The 16443-nt window shown below is 43.7% G+C and overlaps 1 protein-coding gene across 4 annotated transcripts in view; it reads left to right on the top strand.

Moving 5' to 3' along the window:
* The window catches only part of LOC311524671 (protocadherin alpha-C2-like), a gene marked incomplete at its 5' end in the record, with an annotated part of 339113 nt that overhangs the window by 20127 nt on the left and 302543 nt on the right, over positions 1-16443 (top strand). The window contains one exon of one of the 4 annotated variants that reach the window (XM_084636017.1): positions 20-2482. The exons of 1 other annotated variant lie outside the window; for it this stretch is intronic. In XM_084636017.1, coding sequence (XP_084492143.1) covers positions 62-2482 — 2421 coding nt within the window. Of the gene's footprint in view, positions 1-19; positions 2483-9026; positions 11436-16443 lie in introns of those variants that run through there. 2 more of the 4 variants (XM_084636019.1, XM_084636020.1) reach the window with 2 other exon arrangements.

Raw genomic sequence — 16443 nt, forward strand, 5'->3', positions numbered from 1 at the left:
ATTGGCCTTGAATGAAACCTCTACATAGACGTGGCCCGATACATTGAAGCATACTTAATATATGGGAAAAACAGGGATTTTACTGGATAAGCGACACAGACCCGCGACTGCGATGGCTCTTCTCCGGCGAGACTCCCTGGGAACCAGGCAGCTGCTGCGGCTGGTTCTGCTACACACGGCCTGGGAGGTGGGCAGCGGCCAGGTCCGTTATTCCCTGCCGGAGGAATCCAAACACGGCACCTTTGTGGGCCGCCTGGCCCAGGACCTGGGGCTGGAGGTGTCGGAGCTGGTGTCTCGGATGTTCCGGATGGTCTCCAAAGGCAGGGGAGACTATTTTGAGGTAAATTTGCAGAGCGGCGTTTTGTTTGTTAAGTCGCCAGTAGACAGGGAAGAGGTGTGCGGCCAAAGCCCCCTGTGCGCCATTGACCTGGAGGTGATAGTGGACAAACCCCTGAGGATATTTCACGTGGAAGTGGAGATACAGGATATAAATGACAATGCTCCTGTGTTCCCTGTAAGTAAAGAAAATCTGTTTATTTTAGAATCGAGATTCTCCGACTCACGCTTCCCACTAGAGGGCGCGTCTGACGCAGATATTGGCACAAACTCTCTGCTGACCTATACACTCAGTCCAAGTGAACATTTTACTGTAGACATGCGAACGAATGATGAAAAAAGTAAATCGTTAGTCCTTGTATTAAGTAAACCACTGGACAGAGAGGAAACCCCGGAGCATAATTTATTACTCACTGCCACAGACAGGGGCAAACCGGAGCTCACCGGCACAGTTCAGCTGGTGATCACTGTGCTGGATGTGAATGACAACGCGCCTGTATTTAATCAGTCACTTTATAAGGTCCAGTTACTAGAAAATGCACCAAACGGATCACTAGTAATTAAACTCAACGCCACAGATTTGGATGAGGGAATAAATAAGGATATTATATATTCAGTTCGCAGTGTCACTCCGCTCAGTGAAAGCTCCATGTTTAGCATAGATTCAAACAGTGGTGAGCTGAGCGTGAATGGAAAATTGGACTTCGAAGACACAAGTTTACACGACATTCAAATCGAGGCTACGGATAAAAATCCGCATCCCTTGGCTGGGCACTGCAATGTTTTGGTGGAAGTGTTAGACGTGAACGACAACGCCCCTGAGTTGGCCGTGACTTCCCTTTCCCTGCCGGTGCCGGAGGACGCTCCCCCGGGGACAGTGGTGGCTCTTATTAGCGTCTCCGACCGGGACTCGGGAGACAACGGCAAAGTCACCTGCTCCATCCCCCCGGACCTGCCCTTTCAGCTCGTCTCCACCTTTAAGAATTATCACTCGCTGGTGCTGGCGGAGGCCGTGGATCGGGAGCGAGTGTCTGAATATAAGATCCTGGTGACAGCCAGAGACGAAGGGGCCCCGTCTCTCTCGGCCAGCAGCAGCATTTTGGTGCCGATCGCGGATGTGAACGATAACGCCCCTGCTTTCCCTCAGCCCGTGTACACGGTGTTTGTGAAGGAAAACAACCGTCCCGGGGCCCATCTCTTGAGCGTGTCGGCGTCGGACCCGGACGTGCGGGAAAACGCCTTTGTGAGCTACTCGGTGGTGGAGCGCAGTGTGGGAGAGCAGCAGCCCGTGTCCAGCTACATCTCGGTGCACTCGGAGAGCGGGCACATCTATGGGCTGCAGCCCTTTGACTACGAGGAGCTGCAAGTGCTGCAGTTCCAGGTGAGCGCGAGGGACGCCGGGTTCCCCTCCTTGTGCGGGAACGTGACTGTGCAGCTCTTCGTCCTGGATGAAAATGACAACGCGCCGGCAGTGTCCCCGCCTGGCTCCGGCCGCGGCTCGCCAGGGCCCGAGCTGGTTCCGCTGTCGGCCGGCGCAGGGCACGTGGTGGGCAAGATCCGAGCGGTGGATGCGGATTCCGGCTACAACGCGTGGCTTCGCTACGAAGTGCAGGAGGCCGGGGCTGCGGGGCCTTTCCGGGTGGGTGTGTACAGCGGGGAGATCAGCACCACGCGGGCCTTGGAGGAGGCGGACGGCCCCAGCCAGAGACTCGTGATCCTGGTGAAGGACCATGGGGAGCCGGCGCTGTCAGCGACAGCCACGGTCAGCCTGTCCCTGGTGGAGAGTCCGCAGGCTGTGAAATGGGACTCGAGGCAAAGGGTCGGGAGCGAAGGGCCCTTGGTCGACATGAACGTGTCTTTAACGATCGCCATTTGCTCGTTGTCCGGGCTGTTTGTGTTGGTGATTGTCGTGTACGTTGGCCTTAGTTGCCATCCGGGTCCGGAAGTGATGTGCGGTCCTGGGAAAGCCACCGTGGTGTGCTCGAGCGAGGTGGGGAGTTGGTCCTATTCCCAGCGCCAGAGCCGGAACCTGTGTGTCTGGGAAGGCACCGCCAAGAATGACCTCATGGTTTTCAGCCCCAACTTCCCTCCCTCACCGAAGATTGAGGGGAACTGGAAACAGGAGCAGCTAATCTGTGATGGACAGGTTAGTCATGTAACTGATTTCACGAGAAATATCCCTCTGAGATATAAGAGTTTTTTTACAGGATTTTCATATTGGCTACAGTATTAGGATTTCATAATGTGGTCTAGGTGAAAACCATAATTTAGGTAGAAATCGTGTTTATCAAAATTTCCAAAACGGGCTATTGAAAAGCAGGTGAGCGGTAATTTGTTATGGGAACGTCTTTTTTATTAATAGTATGAGTCGATGTAAACTCCTTTGCAGTTGCAAATTTAAGGGTAAAGCTGTTTATTTAAAAAAATCATACTACTATTTTAAGATAAATGGTGAACGTCTTTTCCATTGGTGGAAATAGATATGATCATATTAGCATACGTTGCCTGACACATTGTATTTAGGTTAGGGTCCTATTCCCTTTCATTATTTTCTATTTCTTCAGACCTATATATTTTAAAGAAATCTACACTAAATTTTCTCTATGAATACTATGACTTTCAGCCTTTGTGTGGTTGATAAGAAAGTCTGGGTGCTTAAGTGTGTTTCTTTTCTTAGTGATCGTATACCTCGCAGAAAGGTATTTTACAAATGTAGGTCTGCATGGTGTTCGTGAAAACATCATCAGAAGTGCAGTCCTTTGTGTGAATTTGATTTTATTCTTAAGAACTCTAAAATTACTTGCATTTGAGCAAAATCTCATCCAGACATTTTTCGTTGCTGATAATCCCAATGTCATTCAGGCTTCAGAAAAGAATCATTAGTTCACAAAAAATCCCTTTGGAAAGGTGACTCTTTACTTGGTATTTTTTTAAATCTGAATTTGAGACATTGTCTGTAACATGTCCTCATCTGTTGGGCATTTTAAATATCCCTAGTTCAGTAAGAAAAAATTAAGTTGAGATTTTAAAAGTTCTTATTTAGTTAATATAGTACCGATAGGAAGTGAAGAGAAACAGTCGAATGAAAAATGAGGCATCACATGAAGGCAGATAACTAAAAGTGACAAATTTTGTAAGTGTTAGTATGGAAATGCTAGAAGTCTAAATAGTAAGATGGGTGAATCTGATACCTTGAACTTGGTATTAAATGAGAATATTAGTATAATAGAAATCACAGAAATTAGGTGGATTGATGACAATCATTGTAAACAGTAGTACTTGGATGCAAAATATATTGTAATGACAGAGTAGGTCATGCTTGTGGGGGAGGGGCAGTATATGTGAAAGAAAGCACAGAGTCAAATATAGTGAGTATCTTAAACAAATCAAACTGGTCAATAGAATCTCTATGGCTAGAAATCCCATGCTTAAATGAGAAGAATATAGTAGTAGGAATACACTATCAACCACCTGACCAGGAGGGTAACAATGACTGTGAAATGCTCAGGGAGATTAGAGAGGCTATAAAAATAGAAAACTCAGTAATAAGGGGGTATTTCAACTATCTCCATATTGACTGGGTACCTGTCACCGCAAGCCAGGATGCGGAGATAAAGTTTCTAGATACCATTAATAAGTGCTTCTTTAAGCCGCTAGTCCTGGAACCCACAAGGGGAGAGAGAATTCTTGACAGTCCTAAGTGAAGCACAGGAGATGGTCCCACAGATGCATATAGCTGAACCACTGGATAATACCCACCATAATAAAATTAATTTTAACATCCTTGTGTAAGGGGGGAAATACCAAAGAAACCCACCACATTAGCATTTAACTTCAAAATGGGGAACTAAACAAAAATAAGGAGGCTAGTTAAACAGAAATTAAAAGGAACAGCCACAAGAGTGAAATACCCAGAACCTCCATGGAAACTTTTAAAAAACACCATAGTAGAGGCTCAGATTAAATGAATACTCCAAATTAAAAACCATAGTAGGAGGACCAAAAAATGCCACTATGGCTAAACAACAGAGTAAAAGAGTCCATTTAGAGACAAAAAGCTATCCTGTAAAAATTGGAAGTTAAATCCTACTACAGAAAATGGAAAAGAGCATACACTCTGCAAGTCAAGTGTTAAAGCATAATCAGGTGGGGGAAAAAAAGAATTTGAAAAGCAACTAGGAAAAGACATAAAAACCAAAAGCAAAATTATTTCTAAATACATCAGAAGTAGGAAGCTACCAAGCAACCAGTGGGGTCACTGGGCAATCGAGGTGCTAAAGGAGCACTCAACAAAGAGGAGGCCATTGCAGAGAAGCTAAATGAATTCTTTGTATTGGTTTTCTCTGCAGAGCCTGTGAGGGAGATTCCCACACTGAGCCACTCTCTTTACATGACATATCTGAGGAACTGTCCCAGATTGAGCTGTCTATAGAGGAGGTTTTGGAACAAATTGATACATTAAACAGTAATAAGTCACCAGGGCCAGATGGTTCATTATTTGCCCAAAAGTTCTGAAGAAACTCAGATATGAAATTGCAGAACTTCTAAGTATGGTAAGTAACCTATCACTTAAATAAGCTTCTGTGCCAGATGATTGGAGGATAGCTAAGGTGACACCAATTATTTAGAAAGGTTCCAGAGGTGATCCTGGAAATTACAGGCTGGTAAGCCTGGCTTCAGTCCAGGAAAATTGGTTGAAATTGTCATAAAGATCAGTATTATCAGGTAGATTAACATTATATATTGGGGAAGAGTCAACATGGCTTTTGTAAAGGGAAATCATACCTCACCCTACTAAAATTCTCTGAGGTGGTTAGTAGATACAGTGTACTTGGACTTAGAGAAAGCCTTTGACAAGGGGGGAGGGATAGCTCAGTGGTTTGAGCATTGGCCTGCTAAACCCAGGGTTGTGAGTTCACTCCTTGAGGGGGCCATTTAGGGATGGGGCAAAAATTGGGGATGGGCCCTATTTTGAGCAGGGGGTTGGACTAGATGACCTCTGAGGACACTTCCAACCCTGATATTCTATGATTCTAAGGTCCCTCACCAAAGGCTGTTAAGCAAAATAAGCAGTCATGGGATAAGAGGAAAGGTCCTCTCATAGATCAGTTGCTGGTTAAAAGAAGGGAAATAAGGGGTAGGAATAAATAGTCAGTTTCCAGAATGGAGAGAGATGTTTCCCAGGGATCCATATCAGTTATTTTCAACATATTCATAAATTATCTGGAAAAAAGGGGTAAACAGTGAGGTGGCAAAGTTTGCGGAAAATACAAAATTACTCAAGATAGTGAAGTCCAGAGCAGATTGTGAAGAGCTAAAAGGGATCTCCCAAAACTGGGTGACTGGGCAACAAAACGGCAGATGAAATTCAATGCTGATAAATGCAAAGTAAATTATCATAAATTGTTTTATAAGGATTAGGCATTAAACAATCTCATACTTTCTAAATAATCCTATATTCTTCCCTTTTACTGACTGATTTCACATTTTACTTAATTATTCCAAATGATTAATCTGATTAACATAATTTAAGAGGGGTAATAACCTTATGTGGGGAGCAGAGCACATACGAGCACCACTGATCTTCATTTTCAGTATTTGATTTTGTTTTTGAGCATTCCTTTTGCCCCCCTCTTCTGGAATTTCTTTGAACGTATCTGAGATGTGTCATGTCTGGAAAAACAAGAACCCGTGGCTAGGCAGACGTTTTTTTCTGTCCTAGAAACATAGACCGGGAAGTTGGTGGCCTCTCTCCCTCCATGTGCGTGTGAGCAGCCGAGCAATAGCGTATGAAGAGCTCTGCTCTGCTTCTAAATCTGTCTCTTATTCACAGTTAGCTAATTTGCAGACATCTAGTTAAATAAAGGGCAAAGTCGAAGCTACAGATGAGAGATGTGTGGAGTGATTTCGAAGCACTGTGAAGAAGAAAGCTTCCAGAATCTACAGCCTCACACTGTGCTTATACTGTTACTGGCCCGGTAAGGGACAAGATGTTGCTTTCCAAAATGAATGATATGAAGAAGACGCCTAGGAGACACCTGAGACTTGTTGATGTTCTAGTGGGTTAGAGTCTACTAATCTTTCTTCCCTTTTTAGAAAATTAAACTGAATGATTACAGTTGTCTGACACTAGGGACTCCCATGTCCCATCCAGTGCTCTTGGCTAGAAGACTTTCTAAAAGTGGGGAAGAAACCCTCATCTAAATCTGTGCGATGTGCCGTACTAACAACTTGAAGCTCTGTGTCGTTTCATATCGTAGTTCTTGAAGATGCTAGTGCACCGGTTGCTTTTCAAGATAACTGAAGTAGGTGTTTACCTACATGACATGACAATTTTAGGTAAACTATGCAAAGACATTATTTAATCGAAGATTTGGGGAAAGGGGACACAGAGATGTTGTTTATACCCCGATCAGGTATATGCCGAAGTGGAAGACAATTTCTAAATATTCAAGCTGTGGAAGAGACAGACGATATTGCTTAGCTGAAGAGGTGGAGAAGGGCCTTGGCACCGATTAATTTTCACCTGAAGAGTCAGATATGAAGTCGGAGTCTATGCAAATTAATATCTTAAATACAAGATGTAAAAATAATTGATTGTACACGAGAACCTATACTGTGTTTTGCATTATTGTGCTTTATTTATATGAATGCATCTACATCGAATGGTCTCAGAGGGGAGATCTTTATCTTCCATGGATTTCTTCAGAGATGTACTGGTATAAATTGATAGAAGAATTTCGCTCCAGCTTGGGAAATTACATTCTGACCATCCATTCTCCATGGCATTTATAATTAGATATAGTGTTGTGCACTTGTTTTTCTAAAAGCGGTTGTGTGTATTGATAATGCAAACTGGTTGACGTGAAAAATTTACATATTGCTACATCCCAGCCCAGCAGGTGAGTGACCCTTATGTAGAATCTGAAAGACATTTTGGATCCTAGAGAATGAGTGTTGCTAAAAGAATGAAAATTCTTCTTCTTCTTCTTCTTCTTCTTCTTCTTCTTCTTCTTCTTCTTCTTCTTCTTCTTCTTCTTCTTCTTCTCCTCCTCCTCCTCCTCCTCCTCCTCCTCATCAGCAGTAGCAGCAGGAGGAACAAAAATTATAATTAATAAACTATTTAGATGCAGGAAAATATTTTTAAAATATCAAGCATGTATTGGAAAAACCTAAGAAGTTCTGAAAAACGAATTTCCTCAAATGTTGTGCACCGGGTATTGATGCCAGTCAGACATAAGACTTCTCATGATTCCCTCATGTATTTAAATAATAAAAATACAGGATAAATGGTGACTACTGAAGAAGAATTAGGAGATACTAATTCAATTACAACCCATTATTTTTTGCCTCTTCTGCTTACTCTTAAACGCCGCACTTAAAATTATTATTCTTTATAGACGAGAAATTAGGGGGGCATTTTCCTGTGTTAAGACAAGTGGCAAGAAAATAGAGTTCAGCAGTGTGTGATCATAGAGATCTATGGATACTAGGAAATTGCACAGCGTTCAATAGTTAAATAGTTAAGGGCACTTCATCGTTTCAGCTTCTAAACGCGTCCTTGCAATCTCTTATTCACATTACTTACTGATCCCAGTAACGCCACTGAAGCTCAGTAGGTACGAATCAGCTCCTAAGAATTAAAGATACAGGACTGCGTACTTAGAGTCTAAGATCTTCAAGACAGGGAATAGGAGTTCGGTATCTATATGGTAGAATGTAAATGTGCAGCGTATATACATGAAAAGAAAGATAAAATAATAACAGAAAGAAAGACAGGTTATAAGCTGGTAAACCAAGTGATGTATTTAATAAACCCTCCAGTTGTTTTGAAGATCGCAGTTTTTAAGGGGCTCATGTTCTGAAATCATCACAACAGAAAATAAACACTGGACATGATAAAGTCTCGTACAATGAAAAGGGGTGTTATCGGCACACAGGCGCTGCTAATGTTACCACTGAATATATAATGAAAACAATGTACTTCAGTATACCCTAAGTTATCACAAATTAAAATACACATATTTCTATAAAATTTAAAAATGAGTTGTAAAAAAATTCTGAAAAAGGGACAAGAATAAGAACAATAAGAAGACAAAACACAAGCATATGACATAAAAATAATCATAACAATGACAGGTTTCAGAGTAACAGCCGTGTTAGTCTGTCTTTGCAAAAAGAAAAGGAGTACTTGTGGCACCTTAGAAACTAACCAATTTATTTGAGCATGAGCTTTCCTGAGCTACAGCTCACTTCATCGGATGCATACCGTGGAAACTGCAGTAGACATATATACACAGCAGGACAGTGGGGTGGGAGGGGGTATTGTTTCATGGTCTCTCTGTGTATATAATGTCTACTGCAGTTTCCACGGTATGCATCCGATGAAGTGAGCTGTAGCTCACGAAAGCTCATGCTCAAATAAATTGGTTAGTCTCTAAGGTGCCACAAGTACTCCTTTTCTTCATAACAATTATGTTGCATTTCTACATTTAGTCACATGGTGTCGCTGTAGACCAAAAAAAGGACTTCGGTGAGAAAGGAAAACGGAAGCCCCTCCCAGGTTTGTACTATGAATCACGTCAATATCAAAGGGCGGATCAAACCGGGCACAGAGGCACTAGACTGAGCAATTTGCAAAGATAAGGCTAAAATATATTTTAACTTTTTTTGTATTAGCCACGTCTTAACTGGCGAATTTTGAAAGGAGAGTTTCCGCGATGGCTCTTCTCCGGCGAGAGACCCTAGTAACCGGGCAGCTGCTGCGGCTGGTTCTGCTACACACGGCCTGGGAGGTGGGCAGCGGCCAGGTCCGTTATTCCCTGCCGGAGGAATCCAAGCACGGCACCTTTGTGGGCCGCCTGGCCCAGGACCTGGGGCTGGAGGTGTCGGAGCTGGTGTCTCGGATGTTCCGGATGGTCTCCAAAGGCAGGGGAGACTATTTTGAGGTAAATTTGCAGAGCGGCGTTTTGTTTGTTAATTCGCCAGTAGACAGGGAAGAGGTGTGCGGCCAAAGCCCCCTGTGCGCCATTGACCTGGAGGTGATAGTGGACAAACCCCTGAGGATATTTCACGTGGAAGTGGAGATACAGGATATAAATGACAATGCTCCTGTGTTCCCTGTAAATGAATTAAATCTGTTTATATCAGAATCAACACTGCCGGGCTCGCGTTTCCCAGGAGAGGGCGCGTTTGACGCAGATATTGGTACAAACTCTCTGCTAACCTATAAACTCAGCTCCAATGAATTTTTCACTCTAGATGTACAAAAGAAAAACGACAAAAGCAAATCTGCTGAGCTCGTGTTAAGGAAGGCTCTCGATAGAGAGGAAATCCCTCTTCATAATTTATTACTCACTGCTACTGATAGGGGCAAACCGGAGCTGACAGGCACAGTTCAGCTGGTGATCACTGTGCTGGATGTCAATGATAACGCGCCTGTCTTTGGTCAATCCGTGTATGAGGTCAGTGTAACGGAAAATACAACTGTTGGGGAGTTAGTCGTCAAACTCAACGCCACTGATTTGGATGAGGGGATTAATAAAGATATCGCATATTATTTTAATATTCTTTCTGATCCCGAAGTAAAAGACATGTTCAGTATAGATTCTCATACCGGAGAAATTAGAATCAAAGGAGAACTGGATTTTGAAGGTACTAAATTGTATGAAATTCAAGTCCAAGCTACAGATGAAGGTCACGCTCCAATGGTCGGACACTGCAAAATTTTGGTGGAAGTTTTAGACGTGAACGACAACGTCCCTGAGCTGGCCGTGACTTCCCTTTACCTGCCGGTGCTGGAGGACGCTCCCCTGGGGACAGTGGTGGCTCTTATTAGCGTCTCCGACCGGGACTCGGGAGACAACGGCAAAGTCACCTGCTCCATCCCCCCGGACCTGCCCTTTCAGCTCGTCTCCACCTTCAAGAATTATCACTCGCTGGTGCTGGCGGAGGCCGTGGATCGGGAGCGAGTGTCTGAATATAAGATCCTGGTGACAGCCAGAGACGAAGGGGCCCCGTCTCTCTCGGCCAGCAGCAGCATTTTGGTGCCGATCGCGGATGTGAACGATAACGCCCCTGCTTTCCCTCAGCCCGTGTACACGGTGTTTGTGAAGGAAAACAACCGTCCCGGGGCCCATCTCTTGAGCGTGTCGGCGTCGGACCCGGACGTGCGGGAAAACGCCTTTGTGAGCTACTCGGTGGTGGAGCGCAGTGTGGGAGAGCAGCAGCCCGTGTCCAGCTACATCTCGGTGCACTCGGAGAGCGGGCACATCTATGGGCTGCAGCCCTTTGACTACGAGGAGCTGCAAGTGCTGCAGTTCCAGGTGAGCGCGAGGGACGCCGGGTTCCCCTCCTTGTGCGGGAACGTGACTGTGCAGCTCTTCGTCCTGGATGAAAATGACAACGCGCCGGCAGTGTCCCCGCCTGGCTCCGGCCGCGGCTCGCCAGGGCCCGAGCTGGTTCCGCTGTCGGCCGGCGCAGGGCACGTGGTGGGCAAGATCCGAGCGGTGGATGCGGATTCCGGCTACAACGCGTGGCTTCGCTACGAAGTGCAGGAGGCTGGGGCTGCTGGGCCTTTCCGGGTGGGTGTGTACAGCGGGGAGATCAGCACCACGCGGGCCTTGGAGGAGGCGGACGGCCCCAGCCAGAGACTCGTGATCCTGGTGAAGGACCATGGGGAGCCGGCGCTGTCAGCGACAGCCACGGTCAGCCTGTCCCTGGTGGAGAGTCCGCAGGCTGTGAAATGGGACTCGAGGCAAAGGGTCGGGAGCGAAAGGCCCTTGGTCGACATGAACGTGTCTTTAATGATCGCCATTTGCTCGTTGTCCGGGCTGTTTGTGTTGGTGATTGTCGTGTACGTTGGCCTGAGATGCCACCCGGGTCCGGAAGTGATGTGCGGTCCTGGGAAAGCCACCGTGGTGTGCTCGAGCGAGGTGGGGAGTTGGTCCTATTCGCAGCGCCAGATCCAGAACCTGTGTGTCAGGGAAGTCACCGCCAAGAATGACCTGATGGTTTTCAGCCCCAACGTCCCTCATTCCTCGGGGAATGTGGGCATAGAGAAACCTCAACAGGAACTGACACTGAAGTCTTCTGCGGTGGTGAGTCAGATGACTGAATCCTTATTTGGAAATATTTGTATGTTGTAGGTCTTTATGTGTTCTTAGGCATGTTGTCTGTGAAACGAATGAAGAAGCAACTTTTAAAAAAATTGGATGTTCCTTATAGCAACTGCGATAGTAGTAGCTGGAGAAAGGTTTTTTTGAGAGAGAATTAACTGTTATCAATAACTTCTATAATTCTACTTATGTGTAGGTACTTTGGTAGTCATAGACAGGAATGTGGGCTTTAATAATGAGAATTAATTGTAAGAAAAGTATTTGGATGTTTATGCCACTATTTCTGTTTATGTCATATTTATACTAAAGAAAATCTTGTCCTGAATGTTAATTAGAGAAATACAAAAGTCCTTGCAGATTCACATTAGGGTGAGTTTGTTTATATTGTTCGGTATTTATATTATTGCTATTATTAGTGCCTATATTTTACATAGTGGAAATTTTTTTTATTAACAAGTATCAATAAACGTACAAGTTTTGTCCTACGATTTTACAACACATGAAGCAGTGCTCTGTCTTTTTGATGCATTGCTATGTCTCAGCGTTAGCAATATTAAGAAACACATTAATTTTGCCACTGTCTTCTGACCCCCAAACTCTGGTATTTTATTCTTATGGTAGAAATTATTGTAACTGAAGGAAAATTACTCACATTCTTCATTTTTGTCAAATATTTTACCTGTATTTTTAAAATAAGTTTATTACATTATTTTCTGAAACCCTTCAAAGTAAGGATTTAAATGACCCCAATAGTAAAGTTTAATCACCCTATAAATAATCAATTTTACTGCAGTGTGGATGGATTACTTCACTATTGTGTCATTTATGCCCTTGTATAAATTGTAACACACACATACACACACGATTGCAGAGATACACAGTTCACCCCGCCCCTCTCTCAACTAACTAAATCAGCGCTTTTCAAACTATTTAGGCTGCCTTCCCTTTTCCAAATAATGCAGTCTACTGCATACCCTCCTAGGAGATAGGCAGACACAACACGTTTGGGTCAGGTGCTCCCAGATTTCTCCCTTCCATTTAGCAACAGCTTCTAGAAGTTTTGAAGCTAGAAGTTGGGGAGCACAGATGAATGTTTGGAGGGGCAAGTGGCGACACCAGGCAGCTCGTACCAGCCCCTCCTGGCAGGGCTTGGGGAGGGAATGCCACCGTCACCCCGACTCACCTCAGGGGGCCACACAGCCTGTCTGAGTGTGTGTGTGTGTGGGGTGCAACCAAAAACTGTAAGTCAAAGGTAGGGGGCTCAGCTGCTGCCCGCTGAGGAGAGTCAGGGTGTGGAGATGGTTTGCAGCTGGCCTGAGCCACCTGGCATAGCTGCTTGCCCCTCGGATGTTTCTACACCTTAAGGGAGTGCACCCCACATTTTGAAAACCTCTGTACTAAATAAAATGCATTGTCGTCCATTACAGGATTTTTCTTGTATACCTCCTGACGAGAGCTTGTGTACTCCTAGGAGTATCGGTACTCCAGTTTGAAAACCACTGCTGTAAACTGTGGTATACTGCCACCTATCACTATAGTACTGAAGAACTTCCACATACAATCGGTAATAATAGTGAAATCCCTAGTGGACTTCATGAAGGCTCTAGCACTTCTTCCGTTTCAGGGTCATAATTCTGATTAGGGTAGCCCTTTTTTCTTGTCAATTTTATTATTCTCCTCCTTTTTTGTTTAGTTGTCCAAAGTGACGAAGAGTCAGTACTGTGAGGTCATTCTTATGGTGGAAAAGCTTTTTAAAAAAGGAAGGTCTTACAGTGTTTTCTAAAGATGGTCAGATTCTGGATTTGCCTCCTCCCGTCTGGAAATTTATTCTCTAGTCCGATTCCCCTCAGCTGAGAATGCTTTGACCCCAGCTGTGAGGTGCTTTGTCTTTCTTGGGTTTTGTCATCTGAATTGTCCCAGGGAAACACAGCTGTCATAGTGGTTCACAGATTGAAATTCAGTCTTTGATATAGCCAGGGCTTGATCCATTAATTGCTTTGAAACTTACGTTCAAAGCCTTAAACTAGCATGGGAAACTGACTGGCATCCAGTGGAGGGATTTGAGCATGACTTGATGTGCTCCGGATGGTCTGAGCTATGGAGAACGGTGGCAGCTGCATTCTGTACCAGCTGGAGCCAGTTCATTGTCTTCATTTTCAGATTCAGTGAATTACAGTAATCCAATTTAGATATGCATATACATGGATCACCGTGGCCAGGTCCTTGCTTAGGAGGAAGGAAGTTTCCTAGCAAGCCGGAAGTGAAGTAAAGTATTTCTAGATACACTTCTTGATCATCCATGCTCTGCTAAGAGCGGAATAGGACCTCCTACTGTGGAGAGCTCCACAGTTTCCCACATCACATGGGCTTGGTATCATCTCTGTATCTTTTGCCTCCTTTTCCCTTTCATCCTTGTTGCTTTTAATTCCAGTTGCTTTCTGTGTAATGTCACCTCATTTAATACTTTCCTCCCTACCTCGCTGTTAACACCATCCTTTGCTCAGCACCTCTCTTTGCTATTTTATTTTTACTTCTGCTCTTGCTGAACTGCACCCCCATTATTATTAATATTACTCTGTATTACATCCTTGGGATTATTTTAAACAAAAAGCCTTCACACTATACAAGATCTTTAAAAATAAGAAGGGGAAAGCAACTGTCTAAATTTTATCCCCATGAGTCACCAATAAATCTTGACTATGAACTGCCTCTGTAGGTTTGAGTAGTCAGGAGTATTGTTAAACCCTTTGACACTTTCCTGATAACAGGAGAGGCACATAGGGCCTGCCTCCCCTGTTTACATGTTAGAAGGAGTCTGAGCAGAGATATTGAGACTCAAAGAATGATGAAATGCAGTCCATTAGCCATTGATAGGTAAAGATTGCATGAAGCATTACATAAATCTGGAAATTGAGGGATAGCAGTTTTAAATGTTGGTCACTGGCTGTGCTCTCATCAAGACAGCTGCTCAAAGAATTTCTTGAGAGGGACCTAACAAAGAAATTGCAACTCTCCATCCCATCAAAAATACTTTTGAACTTCAGAAAGGGGATGATCAGTGCATCTCTCCTCCCACTGAAGTGAAGTGAAATAATCTAAGTAAAATTCTCCCTACCACCCCCAAACTCCTCTCCCCCGCTTGCTTGGTTACATGCACAGTTCTGTTATCAGGAAACTGTCAAGTAAAATAGAAAGGCCTTTTCAAACTTCTAAAATATATCTTCCAACAAAAAAGTCAACAAAGATTCTTAAAGTTGTGTGGAGTTGTCTTCCTTGTGCCCTGGTTCCTAATTATTGCCTGAAGTTAACTGCATTGGTTTCACTAGTTGCTGCAAAATGGGAAGTTGGTGTGGAATTGCAAGTGAAATAAGACTGTAATGTTGGCATTTATGTATATTTGATTACAGTAGTCTCAAAGTACTGGGTCAGATTAATTGTCATTCTAGCCCAGTATTCTGTCTTCTGACAGTGGCCAGTGTCAGATGATTCAGAGGGAATGAATAGAACTGGGCAATTTTGAGTGATCCATCCCCTGTCATGCCATCCTGCCCCAGCTTCTGGCAGTTGGAGGTTTAGGTACACTCAGAACATGGGGTTTCATCCCTGACCATCTTGGATAATAGTTATTGATGACCCTATCTTCCATGAATTTAAATAATTCTTTTTTGAACCAGTTATACTTTTGTCCTTCACAATTGTGATGCTAGTATACCAGGTGACAGCTTATGCCAAGGTCCCAAAGTCTCAGCTGGACATTGACAAATACATAGCTGGAATCAGTCTGGCTCACCTCTGTGTTAGTAGTGTAAAAATAGGAGTTATGGGACATAAGAGAGAGACACTAATTGGTGTGATCTGCAACAGAAAGAGTTATGTCTTTCCCAACAGGAAAGGTTCATTGACACTAGATGGTCTATTGTGGGATGTTAAAGAGGACAAAATACTTTGTTGTTCTGCTTCCCCCTCCCACCATGAAGCTGAATCATGAAGGTGGAGTCCTCCCATCAGCTGAATTTTCAGCTCAGAATGCATGACAGGAGGGGGTAAAACCCCAAACAAAAAGAACTAGGTATCAGTATTCTGCTTGGACTCTGGGAAGCAAGTTTTCTAGATATAAGCAACAGATCCCCAGTTGCTTAGCCTGGGTTAGCCCTAAAGCACAAGTAGAACTTGCTTATTATAGATGCTGCTATTAGCTTTTGAAATTTAAGATTGTAACCCATTTGTGTAATTATATTTTCCTGCTTTAACCTTGTAAGTAATTCTCTAGTTTCCCTTTCCTATTTAATAAATCTTTATATAGTTTATTATAGGATTGGCTACAAGTGTTGCCTTCAGTGTGAGATCTGAGGTGAAATTGACTTGCTGTTTGACTGGTCCTTTAGGACTGGGAGTAACCTGAATATTTTTGTGATTGTTGGTGTCAGGGACCATCTATTAAAAAATGTGTGCTTACCAGGGTCGTGAGATAGATTGGAGTTCCCAAAGGACTATCTGTGATTCCATGTTAAGGCTGTTACGGTGCCTGAGGAGTTCACATTGAATAATTGATTGGTGAAATCTAAGTATAGAATTCACAACCAATTTGGGGTTTGCGCCCTGCTTCCTAGCAGTCTGCCCTGAGGTTGGTAATCACACTCTTGAGTCAGTGCAAAAAGCATTATATTAACATCCTATGGCAATGAGTTCCACAGATTGATTATGCATTGTGTGAGGTATTTCCTTTCGTTTGTTTCAAATTTTCTGCCTGTTAATTTCATCAGGTGACCCCTACTTCTTGTGTTATGTGAAGAGGTATTATGATATTTACTGTCTTATTATCTATTATTGTCTTATTCTCTATCCCTTTCCTAATGGTTCCTAACATTCTGTTAGATCTTTTTGACTGCTGCTGCATATTGAGTGGATGTTTTCAGAGAGCTATCCTCAATAACTCCAAGATCTCTTTCTTGAGTGGTAACAGTTAATCTAGTGTATGTATAGTTGGGAC

The sequence above is a fragment of the Lepidochelys olivacea genome (assembly GCF_965140295.1).
Source record: "Lepidochelys olivacea isolate rLepOli2 genome assembly, chromosome: 8".
NCBI classification, from domain to species: Eukaryota; Metazoa; Chordata; order Testudines; family Cheloniidae; genus Lepidochelys; species Lepidochelys olivacea.